The sequence below is a fragment of the Sus scrofa genome, chromosome 2 (assembly GCF_000003025.6).
Source record: "Sus scrofa isolate TJ Tabasco breed Duroc chromosome 2, Sscrofa11.1, whole genome shotgun sequence".
Classification (NCBI taxonomy): Eukaryota; Metazoa; Chordata; class Mammalia; order Artiodactyla; family Suidae; genus Sus; species Sus scrofa.
The window spans coordinates 28,695,407-28,714,396 of NC_010444.4; the positions used below are offsets into that span (position 1 = coordinate 28,695,407).

At 48.2% G+C, this 18,990-nt stretch overlaps 2 protein-coding genes across 12 annotated transcripts in view; one reads left to right on the forward strand and one right to left on the reverse strand.

Annotated features, from left to right (window-relative positions):
- LOC100737821 overlaps positions 1 to 18,990 on the forward strand; it is a 331,448-nt gene that overhangs the window by 198,430 nt on the left and 114,028 nt on the right. The window lies entirely within an intron of this gene.
- On the reverse strand, positions 1,122 to 18,677 carry RCN1 (reticulocalbin 1). The gene is made up of 6 exons (XM_003353917.5): positions 13,703 to 18,677; positions 9,078 to 9,271; positions 7,634 to 7,812; positions 6,004 to 6,064; positions 3,314 to 3,513; positions 1,122 to 2,424 (listed from the first exon to the last, which is right to left on the reverse strand). The coding sequence occupies exons 1-6, from the start codon at positions 14,179 to 14,181 to the stop codon at positions 2,317 to 2,319; spliced, it is 1,221 nt and encodes a 406-aa protein (XP_003353965.2). The 5' UTR covers positions 14,182 to 18,677; the 3' UTR covers positions 1,122 to 2,316.

Here is an 18,990-nt window from a genome sequence, read left to right on the forward strand (position 1 = left end):
CTGTGAATGTGATCTTACTTAGGAAAATGTTCTTTTGCAGATAGAATTAAGGACCTAGAAATTAGCTCGTCCTGGATTATGCAGGTGGGCCCTAAGGCCAATGACACGTATCTTTATAAGAGACACGGGACACAGAGGAAGGAAAGGCCCCAAGATCGAGGCAGAGTGGAGTGATGCAGCCACCAGCAAGGAATGCTTAGAGCCACCAGAAGCAGGAAGAAGCAAGCAAGGAGGTCTCCCCTGGATCCTCCAAAAGGAGCACAGTACTGCCAGCATCTTGATTCCAGATGCCAGTCTTTAGAACTGTGAGAGTTTCTGTTGCTGACAGCCCCCCTCTTTGTGGTAATTTGTACAGCAGCCCTAGGAGACAGATATAAATGGCAGTATGTACATGCCAAGGAGAAAATAAAACAAGGAAATGAGATAGGGACCCAAATGGGACTTGTATAAATAATGGGATCAGAAAGGCCCCAGTGAGGAAGTAATTTGGGTTACCGAGGATGTGTGAAATCAGGGTTCTGAATCTGAAGAGATAGCAGGTGCAGAGGGCCCAGCCTGGAAATGAACTTGGTGCATTAGAGGACCAGAACGTCAGTAGGGCTGCTATGGGAGGTGAAAGGGAGTGATGCTGATGAGGTGGGAAGGGACCAGATCCTACAGGGCCTTACAGGCCTTGATAAGCAGTTGGGATTTTCTTCCAATTGAAACCTGCTTTTGAAAGGTCTTAGTTAATTAACTGAACCTACAGGTTGTCTAGTTAGCATACAGAAGTGTGTATTTACAAAACAAGTAAATATGAATATGTTCTGAACATTCTAGTTGATGAATATTTTATTTTATTTATTTATTTATTTATTTATTTTTGGTCCTTTTTTGCTATTTCTTGGGCCGCTCCTGTGGCATATGGAGGTTCCCAGGCTAGGGGTCGAATCGGAGCTGTAGCTGCCGGCCTACGCCAGAGCCACAGCAACGCGGGATCCGAGCCGCGTCTGCAACCTACACCACAGCTCACGGCAACGCCGGATCGTTAACCCACTGAGCAAGGGCAGGGACCGAACCCGCAACCTCATGGTTCCTAGTCGGATTCGTTAACCACTGCACCACCACGGGAACTCCTGATGAATGTTTTAAATGCAGAACGTTTATTGTAAGTTTGCTCATGTCCTCTCATCCCCCTGTTAAATTCCACATCAATAATGAAGAATGTCACAGATGGTACATGTGAGGTCAGATACACAGGACACAGCAGAACATCCTTAGCGGGATCCTTTATTTCATTCACTTTCTACTTATAAGGCGGAATTCCAACCTGTAAAACGTCTTCCAATTCAGCCAATGGCTTGAACATCGCTTTGTCAACTCCACGGTCCAAGTGGTCCCAGGGTAGGTCCGAGGGTTGTGGACTCACCGGGACTGGGAGAGATGGGTTCCATAGCTCCACTGGGCCAGCATCCCTAGGACCCCACTCCCTCATTCCTATCAGAGATCATCGAGGAAATGGATAGGATTTCTAGTCACTTTTTCAGAAATCAGATCTACTTCATTTCCATCTCAAGAAAATTTTCTCAAGTATCATAAAGTGTTTACCATTTTCCTATAGTTTTTCAAATGCCTGACATTCATCTTTTCTCCCTACCTTTAAAATTCCTTTCTTTTTCACATTATCTTTCTTAATTGCTTCTTATCATTAAAAAAAAAGGATAAAAAACAATGATCTGTTGTGCACATGTAGCAGGTTGTACAGAAAAATGCACAGAGGTTTATATACCATTGACAATAACAGCTCAGAGTACAAAGTCAAGAAGGAAGAATCTGAAATATTAGCCCTGCTCTGAAAGAAGCCCATGTAGGATGAGACACCACTGAAGCTTAATCAGAATTTTTCCCTCGCCAATTTTTTAACAGTGGCAAATGTAAAAAATCTGCAGTTAAAATACACAGCAGTCACTCCATATGCTGTCCCCTCCCTACCCAGCCAACTTATGAATGACAAAGCTTCCCAAAGTTTCTTCTCCTTTACTTTAGATTTCATGGATAAAGCTAAAAAGTCCTGTTTTAGCAAGGTATCTCCATAGAGCTTTGAAATTTACCAAAATTTTAATGTGTTTGGAGAGAAATCTCCTGAAAGAATAGCGATGACTATTTCCCAGCAAATACTGAGTGAGAGACAATTTTAACCCCAATCTGAGGTGATAAACTTGCTTTGGGGGTGGGGGGGGGAGGGAACACAACTGCTGTAAATAAGACAATTGTAGCAACCATCCGAGACAATAAAAGGAAGCCTATGACAGTCTGTCATGTTACGGTGAGTCTACATCAAAGCTCATCGTGATTTTTGGTGAGATCTTCCCCATAATTGGTAGCTTGGCTCCCAACAAACATGTTCCAGTTGTCCAAGATCTCCTCTTTAGTGAGCTTCTCATCCTATAAGAGAGAGAAAAGACCTCTGTCATGGGAAGCGGGGGAAACTCTGAGTAATCACTCAGCTTGAAGCTCATGTCATTTCATTGATCTGCAACATTTAAAAAGTTACATTTCATGACTGTACCTTTCATAAGAGGCTGTTAGGTACCTCCTTCATCTGCCAGCACTGCCCTGCAAACCCCAAACTGCAACAGCCTCCTGCTATAAAAGCTGTGCTGAAATATATCAGGAAAATCCTCAAGGAATTCAGAAGCCAGAAGCCAGTTATGTGTACACACCAGTGCTGCAGTGCCCAAAACAGGCCCTGAAGATTTCAGCTTCCCTTTTATGGCCTGACTGTAAAACATGACTGTCTCCCGAGAATTTTAAGCCATGATCAAAATGGGAGAGACGGGCCTTCTTTCTAATCTTGTTTATTTATTTGGATACTGATCAATAGATAATTGGCATCAGAGCCAGCACAGTGAGCTGGCCTTAGGATACCTAGGCTTTAATGGGCTTCCTTCTGCCTGACATGCCTCAGATGTCTGTAAGCACCTGCCGACTGAAGGAGCAGATGAACAAGCTCGTCCTCGGGTCATGGAGGGCAACCCTATTACATCCATGCTTGCCCACAGCCAACAAAGTGACCGGTTCTGTGATCCTAGGATATGGCAATGAATATATGTGTGACCCATGGCAGACCGTCCAGGAACATCTGGGCCTGCTGAGCTCACCGTGGTTACCGCAGTGTTGGCTCAAGTGCACAGGTCTCGGATGCAGGGCAGGAATGAAAGAAGTCGATAAAGACACAGCCGCAGGGCCAAGGCAAACATCAAAGAAGCAAACAGAACCAATCTTATGTAAACTGTCTCCTGTCGAGGAACAATTCCAGAAGTCTGGGCAATACCTTGTTCTTGTCCGACTCGTACACCAGGTGCCTGGCCTCTGCCTGAGCGTGGTCATAGTCTTGCGGGAGGATCCAGTGGCGAATCTCATCCTTGTCCAGCTTCCCATCCTTGTTCAGATCCCGGAATTCATTAAACTGCTCCCGTTCTGACAACACCCAGTCTGGCTCAGGGCCACCCTCCTCGTGGGAAAACATATCGGCTGGAAGGGAAGGCTGTTCTTGGTTATGAAGACAAGTGGGAAGGCAGGTCCCAGAGCACCTGACCTCCAACCATCAAGAGACCTAACCAAACATGGGGGTGGGGGTGAGGCTGGGGGGGCGTCTCTTGGGTAAATAATGCAATGATTTGGCCATGAAGGCCACTTAGTGGAATAGAAAGGACTGTGCTTAGAAGCCAGAAGGTGAATCCTGGCTCTTGACTTAGTTCAGTGACTGGGATTAAGTTGCCTTGTCTGTAAAATGGAGACAGTAATTTATTAATCAAAGGGTTACAATGAAGATCCGGTGGGACACTTCTGTGGAAGCCCTCTACAACCCAGCCTGGATCCAAAGAGGTGAGAACGACTAATAATGACCAATATCGGCACTTTCTATGCTCCAGATGCTGTTTAAGGACATACTTCTTTTTTCATTAAAATCCTATGAAGTGGGTATTGTTATTCCCACTTTATAGCTGAAAACACCAATGCAGAGCCTTAACCCATGGACCCACAGCTCGTGTGGGTTTGTAGCAGGCTACACAGGAACATGGGTGCTCTGCTTCCAACCCACAGTCTTTATTACTATTATTGTTATGTCGTTTCCAGAAGGCTTTCACATATATCATTTTATTTCATCTTTGTAGCAATTTTATAAGATAGATCAATATCCTTATTTTACAGAATGGCAGGGAAAGGAAAATGAAGGTGAAATTTATCTCGTTTGCTGTCACTAGCTAACCTGTGGGCAATTTCTCTGACGGAAGCACAACTTGGAAATGTCACGGGGTAGCAAGAACAGGTAGTGAATGAAGGAAAAAGAGAGGCAAGACCCTTAGTTCAGCTACGAGACAGACCCACACCATCCTGGAGGCATGCGTGCTCTGTCTTCCCATTTTACAGATGAGGAAACTGAGGCTTATAGTGAGTGATTACGTGACTCCCACAGAGTCACACAGCTAGCAGGTAGAGAAGCTGGGGCTTTTGATTCCATTCTCCCACATCACCACTGGTTTTCCACTCGTCCCTGCCTGTAGAGACGGCTCCTCCATAAAGGAAGTCACCTGCTAGACAAGTATGTACTTCGGCTCTCTCCAAATGCAAGTTGCTCAGAATTCAATTTTTCAAGAATGATGCCCTGACCTCCCTCTCTGCCAGTGTAAAGAATGGAGTGTCTCTTTTGGGCAAAGCCACTCAGAGTTTTGCCCCCGACTTTGCACTATTCCATCAGGAGGAGGGCAGGGAGAGCACACACTTTTAATCAAAAGTACTATATTGCTTTTGATCCATCAGCCTTCTCTGTCCATCTAATTCCATCACCACCATCGAGGTGTCTGAGGCTCTGAGCCTTCCCTCACACGCATGTGCACCAGGCAGGACGAAGCATCTGCTGACAGGGCTGTCAGTGTTTGTTATTCAACAAAGGCAGTGCCACTGAGATTACTTTCATTACTGTGGTGAGAGCTGCCTGCCTGTTACCACATACAGAGGAGAACAGTGTTTGGTTCTTCCGACCAAATATAATTCCTAATGATGAGAAGCAACTTTGCTCTTCATTACTCATTCCTGTGGATGGAGTGGCAAAGTCAGGCAACTACAGACCAGAGGCTGATGGCAACGTGGGCTCTGGTTTTACACTGAAAGGTAATGAACTGCCCCTATTAAATATCTGCACGAAAATTATATCCATCCCATCCCTCAAATAATTTTCCAGCTTTTACTTCGTTGAGACTTGGGGAAAGAGCTATCACAAAAAGGCAGCCTGCAGTGGGGGCCATGTGCTAAAGCACCAAAGTAGCCGCTGCTGAGAATCAAATGGAAATATCCACGCTGCCTTCTCCTTCATGCTGGGAGGGCTCCTGGGCAGCTGGGAAGAGCTCTAACCAGCAGCAGTGGCTTCAGACCCAGGAGCATTAATCTGAGCCTCATTCAGCCAGTGCCCAGTTACCTGAAAATGCACTTCTTGATGTTGTTTAAGTGAAGGCCTTCAGAGCAAAAAGCTGGGGATGGTACTCCCCATGAAAGATCAAAAACCAGAGGCATAAACAGCTATATTACAGGGCAGTCATGCACTTTGCAGAATGACTTACCTCTCTACGAAGGAATCCCTTTCTGCAGAGAGCTTGGGCATGCAAACAGTTCTGTTGATCACAGCTCCACCTCCTCGGTTCCCTGGCTACCAGTCTGTTTCGGAGTCTCCCCCGAGACTGTCTGCTCTCGCCTCACTGTACATCTCTGGGTATCTCTGATCCCGTTTCGCAAAGGCAGACCGCACAGTGTGATAAGGGGCACCTCGCAGAGCCATGGCCAGCCTTGGGTTGGGGCTGGCCTTCTGGGCTCTTCCCCTCTAGGAATGCCTCCCCGAACCTGCATCAGGAGGGCTCGTGTGACAAGTCCCTCCCACTGAGAAGTCATAGGAGGGACACCTACAGACTTGCAGCTGCTACTGACAGAGATGTCTGGGGAAAATCACCCCTCCAGGCCAGCACTCACCAATATACTCGTCCTGATCCACAAAGCCATCCCCGTTCTTGTCGATGTCCTCCAGAGTTTCCTAGGAAGCAAAGGGGGAAGAGGACACAGATGGCTCTGTGCTCTCAGCAAACCCAGAGTCCTAACCATTGTTCTCCTTTGGCTTTTGTGGCTTGGTGACTTGTGGCTTGTCTCCTTACCGCTCTGGACATTAATTTATCTACAAAGAAGAGGCAATGGCTTCTGTCCCTCCTCTCCCACCCTACAATTTTAAAAGCAAGATACTCTTTGTAAATGAAAATGTACCTATAAGCACCACTATCAGGAAGCCCTGGCAGGCCAGCCACCTCCACCAGGCGGTCACATCAGCCCTGTGTACCACAAGGGGGCCAGCTGGAGAGCTATTGCACGAAAGGATCATGAAGCTAGATTCCACTGCTAACTGGACCATGAGCTGGTGTCAAAAGATATGGAACTGTGGACAGCTAGAAAATAAAAGTATTCCTGACTTTTGAATGCATTATGTCCTGTATTTAGTATATCTGACTTCTTAACCAGGCTTTTTGCTAGGAGGATTAATTAAATGAGTTTACTACTGTCCGTTGTGACAGAAACTCAAAGGCATCCTGAAGAGAACAGAGCCAGTCCAGAAGCACGTGAGCCACTTGTGGATGATTCCCTATCTCCACTGCCTTCTGGCAAAGGAGCTATTGTTAAGTGGATGTTGGGTGGTACAAAGAAATGATTCTCAGAGCCACTGCCCGGTCCTTAGGGTCATGGGGGTCTTAAGGATGAAGCAAGAGGCAAGAGTGAACTAACTGACTGACTCCATAACTAAAAGAGTCCAGAGCTGGTTGTTTCCCAACAGCAAGATAATTGGAACTGGCTCAGGATAGCTGCCCTGAAAACAGGTGATGGCATTTATTTTATTGTCATTGAAAATGAACATATTTGGGACCCAGCAGGACACCAATGGAAAGCAACCACATGCCAAGGGACGCATCCTTCCCAGGCATGGTTTGACATCTAGTTTGACTAGTTTTCATCTAGTTTGAGAGTCCAATGCATTCCACTTCTGCATCTTTTTCTAGTTCCCTCAAAGCTGACACATGAGACAGACTAGCTAGCTGCTCACTAAACCCCTCTGCTCTTTCTGGGCACCAACTACACTGCACTTCCCTGCCTCGTCATATCGAGGAGGAGCCAGTGGGATGTAAAGGAAAGGGATGAATCATTTCCTGGCCAGAACAGCAAAGGCAGACCATGCCTTCTCTTCGGTCTTTCTCTTCTTTCATCTACCAGCTGCTGGTGGCCAGGATGACCTTAAAGCCACGAGATGGAAGCAGCCTGGATGCCTGCCAGCTCTTGGAGGAGGACTGCCCAGGCAGTCCATCTGATGGGGACTGTTTGCCCTGGACTTGGAATAAGCAAGAACTAACCTGTGATGTGGTAAATGGCTGGGACTGGGGGCTCCTTGCTATAGCAGCTACCCTGCCCTAATCTGGGTAGACAGGAGCCAGTGCACCTACTTCAGAGTCCTTCTCCAACTCCCCTCAGGCTGAAGGACATTCTCACTTTGGAAGAAGGGACAGGGTTTTGGTGTGGCTTTCCTGCTGGTCTCTTCCCAGCCCAGGCTCTTTCTCTGTCTTACCAAAACCACAATTTCCTTCATATGCTCAAACTCCTCAGGGTGCAGAAAGGCAGTGAATTCCTCACGGGTGGCTGTCTGGTCACCATCGAGGTCTGCAGCCTTGAACCTTCTCTCATCACGTGGCAGCATCTTTTTAAAGGTTTGATGATCTGAAGTGTCATGAAACTCCGTGGGGTTTCCTACAGGGTGTGCGCAGAAACATGAAAACTGGTTGCTAAGGAAGTCATTCCCTTCCAGAGCATTCCTCCTCCAGCCAAATGGTGCACATAGGCCCAAAGGTCCTGACCTATCAAGTTCTCCGAAACATTTTATTTCAGAATGCCTGTGTCAGTCCCTCTGTACCACCCTATAGTCCAGGCCCTAATGATTTGCTAGGGGCATTATAGCAAGTGGTTAAAAGTATAGATTTGAGGAGTTCCCATTGTGGCTCAGTGGGTTAAGGACCCAACGCTGTCTCTGTGAGGATGTGGGTTCGATCCCTGGCGTTGCTCACTGGGTTAAGGATCCAGCATTGCCTACCCCAAGCTGTGGCATAGGTCGCAGATGCACCTTGGATCCAGTGTTCCTATGGCTGCAGCTGCATCTACGATTGGACCACTAGCTTGGGAACTTCCATATGCTGCAGGTGCAGCCGAAAAAAGAAAAAATATAAAATAAGAAAATAAAAGTATAGGCCTAAGACCATATTGATGTCATACTTCTCTTAAAACCCTACTTTCATCATATTCTTTGATCCAGAACATACAGAAGCTCCCTAGTACCCAGGACATCCTGTCTCAAAGTTCCTCCAAATCTTTCAAGATTTTTCTTCATCTGGCTGGGAGAGTGTGTCTTTGGTTCTCCTCTGGCCTGTCCCCTCTCGGTCTCCACGAGGTACCCAATGGGTCTGCACCCTATAAATGGCACACACCCCTTCATCATTCCCCCCAAACAAGCATGACTTCTGTCCAAACCCTATCCGTTGCTGAACGCATTGCTGCACCTCTGCCCCTCCAGCAGACCCACCTTCCCCACCACGGTCTCTCTCTCTAGATGTAAATCCATTCTTTAAGGCCTAGTTCCCAAAGCATCCTCCACTGGGAAGCGTTCCCGGACTATTCCAGCCTGCTCAGTCCTGGCTGTCCACAACTCGGCAGTGTTCTGAAACGGTCATCATAGACAGGCTTCCTCTCTGCTCTGTTCCCTGGGTGTGCCTCTGAGATGGTAAACTTGGGTTAGGCAGCAGCCTAAGTCCTTTTGTATTAGATGCTCAGCCCCTTCCACCTACACAACAGCAACTTGGTGTATTCTTAGTAAGCAGAGCAGGATGTTACATAAGCCAGTTCTGCTTAGGAGGTTGTGACATCTCCCCAAAGGGGGTAGATATGATGAGAGAGTAGAGTTTCCCATAAGATGCTTGTAACACGGGCCCCAGCTGTGTAATCGCTCCTGCAGCACCTCTCACCTAGGTAGTAACCGTAGGTGGCTTGTTTGTATTCTTCCCAGGAAATTTTATCGTCTTTGTCCCGATCATAATCCTTCCAGACTTTAGCAACATTATCGTAGATGTATCTCTTCTGTACCCGTTTGATCCAGGTTTTCAGCTCCTCAGCGGTAACAAAGCCGTCCCCGTCACTGTCGATTCGATCGACAATCTTCCTACAGTTCAGAAAATAATAATAATACATAAAGCAAGGCTATTATCAAGGCTTGTGTGATCCTGATCCAGAAAGAGATCAAACACCTGCAGAATCTAAAACGCATAAACACGAAAATAAAATCAATGATCTGACGATGTCGGAAAGGATCTTAAAGTGTATCTTTTCCAAGGATGATATTGCCCCCCCACCCAGGCCCTTCTATCCTGATAAACCTTGATGCGGCCTCAGAATCTTTCTCAGCACAGTGCTCTGCAGACAGATGCGACTAGACGAGTGAGTTGATTTGTATGATGAAACCTAGCAGTCCTCCCTGATGCAGTCCAGCTCCCTCATTTTAGAGTAATGGAAACTGAGGCCAAGAGAAATTGAACGCCTTTTCCAACACAGCAAGTGTTTGGCACAAATGGGCTAAGAATCCATGTCTCCTGGCTTTAGGCCAAATGCAAAAGATGGAAAATTCTATCTAAACCAACCAAAAAATAAGTGTGTTTTGTTTTGTTTCAAAACCTCACCACCTGGGATTCAGAGAGTTGAATCTTAAAGGAAGGGGAGACCAGATCTCATTGGACAAAGCAGAAAATATTAGGGATGAAAGAGCCTTGACATCATGGGAACTATTCAAGAAACGTGACCAGCTGAGCAGCTGCAGGAGCAACGCCCTGCTCTTACGGTGAAGATGCCTAAGTCCCCTGGTGTCTTCTGCTCCACAGCTGGCCCAGGTTCCAGTGATTCCCCACCGGACCTCACTGAGGCGCCCCAAACCTGTGTCCCAAGCAAACTGCAGACCAGAACCTCAGCACTGTCCATCTCTAGGCCAGAAGGTTCAAAGCTAGGGATCCCACTGCTAAAGGGAACCTCAAAGACACCTGCAAGCTATTCCCAGTGTCTAAGAAAGTTTTACCCAGGAGTTCATTTACCTGGGATGAGTTCAATTCTTTGGGCTGGAATTTTATCAACTCCCAACTTCTTTACTGTGAACAGAAGTTCTAATTGGCGGTTACTCTGTGATCACTAGAAATGGAAATGAAATCATGATGACCTAAGTCTCCATCTCCTACCTGAACCTGTGGAGCCCCCCAGCTCCTCTTTCTGGGGAAAGTGTAAACTTTACTAACAGCTTTCACTTGTCCCTTCATTTGCAATTTTAACAGGTCTCAAGACCAAAAGACTAAAACCTCAAATATCTTCTTTCCAGGAAATCACAGCCAGACACCCTAGAATTCTTTCAACATTGTGCAGTGTTCACCCTACCTACTATGCACCAGGCATGGCTCCAGTCCTGAGGACATAGTGGTGACATGCCCATCAGTTACCCAAAGCCTACTGAGAGGCAGACTCTCAAACCAGCAGAGACCAAATGGTATCAGTGTACAACCTGCTTCTGTGGAAAGGACAGCATCTCATCTAGGCCAAAGAAACATCCAGGACATAGCTCAGCCTGACACATAGAAGGAGCTCCACAAATATTTGTTGGAAGCATATACAGTCTTAGCCCCTCCCTTTAAAAATCTCAAACATGAGCTATAGGGAAAGGGAGCTGTGATGTAGATAAACCAAACTCAGTAATCAGAACATCTGGATCCTCGTCCTGTGTGATTTGAGTCAGTTTTCCCATTAAATTGGAACATCTAACTTTACAAGGAACGTTGAGAGGAATCGTGGAGAGCATGTGCACTTTTCCCCACTATGGATGATAATCCCGATCACGGGTGGATGGAGAATTCAACAAATAGGTAACAGAAGCGTCCAGGGAGCCCAGGGATCTCCTTCCAGCTGCCAGTGAGGCTGCCCAGCTCTGCTGCAGACAACAACTGCCACGTGGAATAACGGGCCACGGGTGTCAAGAGAAGCCAGAAGTCTGGGTCTGTATGTGAAATCACTCCGATATTAAATGTTAGCCAGTAATTTACATTTTTTCTAAGACTGTACAGCACATCTGTGACTGCATGAGGCCTATGGGTTCCTACTTTTTATTTTTGTCTTCAGGGGTCTTAGAGCTGCCACATTCTTAGAATCTACAGGCAGAGGGTGGTGACAAAGTTGCCCAGATGCAGCCACACTCCTCCCTCTACAGCTGTGACTTAGAGGGGACCAGTGCAACAGGACCTAGGGACAGAGAGATGGCTTCTCACGCTTAGCCCATCCTATACTGCACCCTCACTCCAAGCCTCCAACCTCCTCGCCTCTAGCCCAGATTTACCTTGTAGGTAAACAGTGTGTCCACTGCCCTTCGGGTGGCTCAGGCCAGAGACCCAGAAGTCACCCTGGATTCTCCCCCCTTCTCCCCCACGCCTACGTTGAGCCAATAGCAAGCACTGCCAGTTCCACCTCCCACATGGGTCTGCGTTCACCCTCTCCTGCCATGCCTGCTTCAGACACTCCCAGCCACCCCCTGCCCCCTGGTCTCCCCATCCATGCCTCATCTCTGCTCTACTGCCAGCTCCACTTTCCTAATAAGTTTTTGGGAGGCTGACATTTCAACCATGTACATCTAATCTTCACCTCACAGAGGTCCTTCCTGCTCTGCCCTTGGCCTTCTCTTCACTCCCATCACCCACTTCTCCTGCCCTGTCCCGTTACTGTCCAGTACCCGGCATCCCCCAGAACAAATTTCAGAATCGTTTTAAGCCGGCTTCTTTCTTTAAGGAATGCCTTCCCCTGCTTGTGTGCCTGGTAACCTCTGAGTCATGCCACAAACTCCAGTCAGGTGACATCCCAAACCCCCAAAGCCTTCTCTCCAACCTAAAGCCTAGGGGCTCCTTCTCCTGGATGTGGTCACTGTGGTTTTGACATGCCACCATCACAACAATTACAAGTAGCGTTTGCTCGCCTCTCTGTCCTCTGCATATGATTATAAGTACTTTGTGGCCTAGAACATACGGTCTTATCTTTGTAGTTGTCAGATTATCTAACAAGGTGCCTGGCACACAATAGCCATTCAGATGTTTAGTTGCATGAATAAATAAAAGAAGTTAAGCTTTTCATGCAAGGGTCAAATGCAGACCAGCTCCATCAGGCTTACTCAGCATGAGGAAGGGCGTTAAACTGGAAGCCTTAGGACTGCAAACTAGAATTCCCTACTCCAGTTCCCCTAAACCTTTCCTCCTTTTTCTCCCCGGTGACAAATGGCTGCCACCCAGGGCCCTAGAATAAATCAGCCTCCAAGTGCCTCAAAGCAATACAATAGACTGAACTCATCAATGGCCCCCATTGTTAAGGCCCAAACTAAAAGAGAAAGTACTTCTCTGCAAAATAAAAGGTGACTGTTGGGAAGTGACTTTGAAGTTCAAAGATCTTTTTATCAGAACAGGCAGATGGTGCACCTACACAATAGGTATAATTTAGCCTCCTCTTCTAACCAATCACATTGGCCCTTGGTGGCGCTCATCAGCAAAGGGATGGTTGTGTTCTTTTTTTATGTAGCAGGGCAGAAAGATCTTCCACCCCCAGGAACCAGATTCCTGGAGGCCTGGTGCCCAGCAGGCACAGCTTTTGGGACCCTTCCCAGCCGGGTCTCCACCTGGATCAGGCTGGCTGCTGATTCTTCCGTGGAAGGGTTTCCAGATACCAGATACCTTTGCACAATGCTCACGTGTCTCCCCAGGGGCCGTGGAGAGGGTGCACTGAGATGTACCCAGGTTGTTTCCCAGGTTTGGTTCCGGACTCAACTGCTTTCAACAGTGAAATTCACAGTGCCACCACACCACCCTCCAGCTTTTAGTTCTCAGTTGCCAAAGGACTGGGTTTCTCTGCTGACTTCAGAAACTGCTGCAAACAGAAATAAAAGAGGGGGCCAGTCTCCGTTCCCACCCCCTATGCCTATACCCACATGCCCCTCCCTTCTTAACACGAGGATTTTTATTCCCCTTCTTCAGATTTTGGAATGATTAAGCAGAAGGCAAGAACGAACACCCTAGTCCGGACCCACGAACATAGGCCAGGATAGAGCCTCTCCTAAGTCTGCCCTTTCATTTTTTTTACCCATTAATGATCACCCTTGAGACCTTAGCAGTGTCTCATGCCCTCCTCTCCTGGAATGGGGACAGAAGAGAGAAACAGGGAGGGTGGGGAAGAACTGTCACTGAAAGGCCACCGTGGATAAATTCTTTTGTACACTCTCCCCTCCCTTCTGATGCAACCCAGGGGAGGGGGCGGGCCCTGGCCGTCCGGGCTCCCACGCCCGCTGCCACGTTCTACAGTCCCCGCGGGAAGCCACCCCGGCCCCGGCGGTAATCTCCAAGCAGGGACCCGACGCCCACGGGCAACTCTGCTTCAGGCCCGCCGCCGGGCCCGCCTGGCCCCAGCCTTCGGGTCCCGGCGCCCGATTTCGCTTTCGCTTTGGGGCTCGTGGCACGCGTGGCTCCCGCCCACCCGCCCGTCCTCCCGAGTGGCCCGCGGGCACCTGCGGCGCCCCGGAGCGCGGCCTCACCCCAGCCTCTCCTTGCTCTCCTCCGAGGTGAGCTGGTCGAAGGTCTTGGAGTCCTCCTTGCCCAGGAAGGCCTCGTGGTCGTACTGGAAGCTCTGATTGTCCTCGGGCGGCCGCTCTCCCAGCTCCGAGTCGGGCCGCACCACGCGTTCCTTGCGCACGGTGGGCTTGGCCCTCAGCGTTGGGGGCGCCAGCACCAACGCCAGCAGCAGCCCCAGAGCCAGCCCCAGGCGGCGACCGCGCCCGCCGCACGCCATCGTCGGGAGGAGAGCGCGGCCCGCGGGGAAGCACCGAGCGAGCGACGAAGGCGGCAGCTCGGGAATGGGGGATCGGAGCGCGCGCGGCAGCGGCGGGGCTGGGGCCGGCGCCGGGAGGGAGGGGACGGGCCGGCCCCTCAGCCAGCGCCCGCCCCGTGCCAGAGCGGAGGGGCGCGCCCCGGGCGGCGGACAGGGGAGCTCCGGGCGGCCCCGCTCACGCGCCATTGGCCGCCGGGCTGCAGGAGGAGGCCGGGGCCGCGGAGCCACGTCGCCCGCCTGGGTGGTGGGCGCGGGGCTCGGGTTTCGCCCTGGCCCCTCCCCGCGATCTCGTCGCAAGGGGCGGGCCCAGGCCGACTGGGCTGGGGAGTGGAGGGCTCCTAGGAAGACCGGGAAGTTCTTTGTCAAGCAACAGATGATTGGGGTAAAATTCCCTCTCTCTTCTTCCAGTTCCAGAGAACTGAAGGGAGCAGGGTGCTGCCCCGCCCCAACTTCCAACTGGGATGCCGAATCTCAGCCCCAGACTCCACCCCAAGATGTGCACTTAAAACAGATTCAACCCCACTTACCCAAACTTGGAATCTAGTTACAAACACAGGAGACTGGAAGGAGAACCGGGTGGGCGAGGTGTCCTAGAAGCCAGGGTCGCAAACTCAGATGTGGAGGAGGGCCAAGGTGGTGACTTGAACGTGACTAAAGGACCATCTAAACTGAGCAGCCCTGTGCACTCCGGCTGCCAGAAGGAGTTCAGGCCCCAAGTTGGCAGATGGTCGCAGAAGAAATCGGGATCTCAGATGTCTGTTTTCATTTCTAAATGGTGACAGTTCACTTTACACAAGCACTACACGTCTTAAACAAATCTTGTCAGTCCATTGACTCCTGAGAAATGCTACCAGTATAGAGAAGCTCTGAAGAACTTTATGGGGTGATGAAAACATTCTATATCTGGGCTGCCCAATAGGGAGCATCTATCTACGGAGCACACTTGACAGGTAGCTAGTGTAATTGAGGCATTGAAAATTTAACTTACATTGCCGCATGCGGCTAGTGGCTATCATATTGGACAGTGCTGGTAGAGCAATGCTTCTTTTTGTGTTACAGCCTTTTGAGACTCCTTGAAAGCCATGGGCCTTTTTACAGAAAAATGCATATACAGCTACTGGCTTGGATGTTTGATTAATGTGTCAGAGGACTCACGAATCTTCTGAAGCCCCAATTCGTGTGAGCCTCAGGTTAAGGATCCCTCGTAAACAAACTGTAGTTGAAGAGGAGCCCACCCCCAAAGCCCTGGACAGCTGTACCCCAGAGCTTTTCCTCCATTTTTTTTTGTCCCCCATCCCTGATCCTCTGGAAAAAGTCACTGGGCTGTACTTCTTGCTTTTGAGATAAGGATGTCAGGACATTATCGACAGCAGCAGAGGTCCAAGTATCCTTCTTCAGTCATTAATGAATAAAGATTGTGTGCCTTCCATGGCCTAAGCACATAGACTGGGTGCTGAGGGTGCAATGGAGCACGTGACAAGTCATGGTTTGTGGAAAGCTATAATGTATGTAAATAGATATTCACTCACTCATTCATTCATTCATTCTGTATACTGAGCACCTGCTAAATGTCAGGGCTGTACTGGGTCCTGGTGTACTGAGTAGCCACAGAGAGTAAATCATCATGACAAGTTCTCAGGGAGGGAGGCATTCAGAATTATGGGCTATGTCCGAGGGGATTGACTAGGAAGGCCTCCTGGAGGAAGGGACATCTAAACCGAGGCTGACGGTGAGTAGGAGAAGCCAGACTGCAGGGGTGTGGGTATATGAGTGGAGGATAAGGCCTTATGTGCATTGGCAGAGAGGAGTAGAGTTTGAAGTAATGTCCTTGTGATCTGGCACTCCCCACTGGCTGGCCGTGAGACCTGACCATGTACTCCTTGGTGCTTCACCCCACCTGCACTGACACTGCAGGAGACAGCAAATGCTGTGCCCAAGCGGCTTGTCCCCCACTGCCTGTCCAGAGGCTTGAATTTTAAGCAGTAGAGAAGCACTGCCTGGGGTGTGGAAGAGGTCCTGATTAAAATGCAAGGGCCCTGAGGCAGGAGGCTTGGTACTCTCTGTGCTCCTGAGGGCTAGCAGGATGTGATTTGTTGAGTGGGGCGGGGGTGACAAGGAGGAGTGGGAGGAGGTACAGAGAGAAAGACTTTAGAGCTAAAACAGGAGGAGGATCAGGAAGGGAATGAGAAGGTGGGTGGAGATTGGCGACAGTCTTTGCTTATTCACAGTTTTGCCACCGGCAGGCCTGGGCTCCTGGGATTGATCCAGACTCTCCAGAATGAGGATGGCACATCCTTTGCCCCTGTTCTAGTGGGTTTCTTGGCAGACACTGGTGGTTTCCAACAGTTAAATTGTTCCAGAGGTGGTCTTGGCTTCTGTGGGAATTACTAGAGAATTCCAGCACTGCTGGGAATGCAGAAGTTTATATTATTTCCCCTGGGCTTTCCTACATTCTCTTCTTTTTTATTTCCTTTCCTCCCCTGTCCTCTGAGAGTTAAACAAGTCCTTTCAACCAAAGGATCAGGAGTGAGTGACGCTTTTAAATAGTCAATGTATTTCACTGTGTAATTATGTTCTTTCATTTTAAAAATTGCTTTCTATTTCTTCCCATGTGCATGTATGGCTGAATATATTGTCATCTTTAATCTTTGTTATTGATAAGGCAAAGGAACCAGAAGCAAGAGGAGTGACAATTAGCAGCAGATTATACCAGTGGAAAGGAAAAGCAAATTTCAGATAGGCCAGTTGGTCTGGAGTGTGCTGATCTGCTACTCCTGGCTGCAGGTGACACCATCAAAAACAACAAAATCCTTCCAGAAGTTACTAAAACAATAAAACTTTATCATCTCATGTAACAAGATGTCTCACATTAGATCGCTTTCAGAGTGGTTAATTCAAGTGGCTTGATAATATCATCTAGGAACCAGGTTTTCTGTTTTGTTTTGTTTTGTTTTGTTTTTTTCTGTCAGAGGCAGGGGGAAAGGGGGTGTTTCCTCTCTTTATCAGGAAGAAAACTTTCCCAGCAGACTTTCTTCACCTCTCATTGGACAGAATGGTGTCACAGACCTATGCCTGATCCAGTGACAGAAATGGGAATGAAATTTCCAGGGCTGATTCAGGCAAATCAGGATTCACTTCCTGGGGCAGCTTCCTCTCCAGCAGGAGATTAGGCTTCTCTTTGTTCTCTTGGTTAAAGAAGAGCCAGCCTGAGGGCTGTGTCTGCTAGGAGGAAATTGTGATTAACTGCTTTCAGGTTTAAAAGCACCTTGAGACTTCTACCTTTTTTCCTTTGTCCATTCAAAAGGACACACACTCAGGCTTCACTCACATTCACCTTCCCCATGCAGACTTTCCTTATACTTCCAGTCAGAACTTATTACTTCTTCCTATGTATGCCCAGAGCCTTTGTGTCTCTCACATAATACTTTTCAAAGCTCCCTTTGGGTTAATGAATTCGCTTTAGTCTCCCTTAATTCTGAATTTCTTGAGAGGAAGGGCCACCTATGATCCATGGCAATGTGTGTAAGTCCAGGGAGCAGGGCATTTATTTCTTCCCATGCACGTGGATCCCAAAATGTCAGACTGGCCATGAGGCCAGGGACCATTATTGTTGGTTCATCACCATATAGCCAGCACCGAGTTACCTAGTGCAGTGCCTGGTGCGAGGAGGTGCCCAATATCTCTCTCTCTCTCTCTCTCATATATATATATATATCTTTATGGGACATGAGGAAGTCCCTGGGCCAGGGATAGAGGGATGGAACCTATGCCACAGCAGTGACAATGCCAAATCCTTAACCACTGGACCATCAGGGAACTCCCCAACAGATATTTTGAATAAATACTAGAATAATAATAGCTATCAATTTCTGCTTCTGATCAAGGTGGATGAGGGAAAGGGCTGGATTTACCTTTCCATTTGAAACAAACGATGAAACAAAAAACAGACGAAATGTATGAAACGACAGTTTCCTAGGCACTGGACACCAGGCACTGAAGGACATTGGAACTAAGCAAGTTGAGTTCGACGAGTGCCCCAGCTTACTTGGCTTTACATATTTTCCAAGGCATGTGCAGGAGGGGGAAACTAAGATGAAGCCTGGGTTGGAAAGAGGAAGGTCAGTGTCCAGAGACCAAATCAGCCCCATTTCTTAGGAGAGAGCAGATAGCTGCACAGAGAGAGAACCCCAACGATCAGCAGAGGGTCCCCTTGACTATTCAGTAGAGTTCTGATCACTGCATGCATAAGCCTGAGGAATGAAATATCCGAAAGCATTAGCAGGAACGGTGAGTGCCAGGAGCAACACCTGTTCCCAGCAGCTAGACTGGAAAGACCTTTCATGGGGCACTGGGTAGAGCATGTTCTCAGGAAGGTCCTGCCTCCGTGGTGGAGAATAACTAGCCCTAGACTGAGCACCATTCCAGGAAATGCCTAAGTGAGCACAAAAGCAAGACCTGAATAAAAAATCAAACTGTTTTCGAGGAACTGAACTTCATCCCAGACAAAAAGCTCAAGAAAAACTTAGAGGAATGCAAAAAATACCTGGCACCCAACAAGGTAAAACACAATCACTAGCATCCAATCAGATACAACAGGCATGAAATCATGATCCATAATCAGGAGAATAATCAATCAATAAAATCTGGCCTACGATTAGATGTTAGAATGCGCAGATGTTCGAATGAACAGGAAAAAAAAAAGAATGAACAGAGAACATTGAAACAGTTATTGTTATAGTTGCATTCAGTATGTCTAAAAAGGTCAGAGGAGACAAGGAAATACAAAAAAAAATACTCAAATTGAAAGTCTAGAGATTAAAAAATGATACCTGAGATGAAAAAGTACACCGCATGGCTGTAAAGGAAAACCGTTGTTGTCATTTACATTACACGTGGTACTCTGAACACTGCTACATTCTCTTGCGTTGACACTTCTGACCACTACATGTGGCTGGGGTTTTCCCCACACCACCAAGCAGTTCTACAACACCACCT

What these genes read in the sequence shown, in the direction of transcription:
- RCN1 (XM_003353917.5), bottom strand. Translation starts at nt 14,181, where the DNA reads ATGGCGCGTGAGCGGGGCCGCCCGGAGCTCCCCTGTCCGCCGCCCGGG. An exon ending in GGATCAGGACGAGTATATTG is followed by an intron (nt 3,514 to 6,003) that starts GTGAGTGCTGGC and finishes CTTCCCTTCCAG; the next exon opens with CCGATATGTTTTCCCACGAG. An exon ending in ACGAGTCGGACAAGAACAAG is followed by an intron (nt 2,425 to 3,313) that starts GTATTGCCCAGA and finishes TCTCTCTTATAG; the next exon opens with GATGAGAAGCTCACTAAAGA.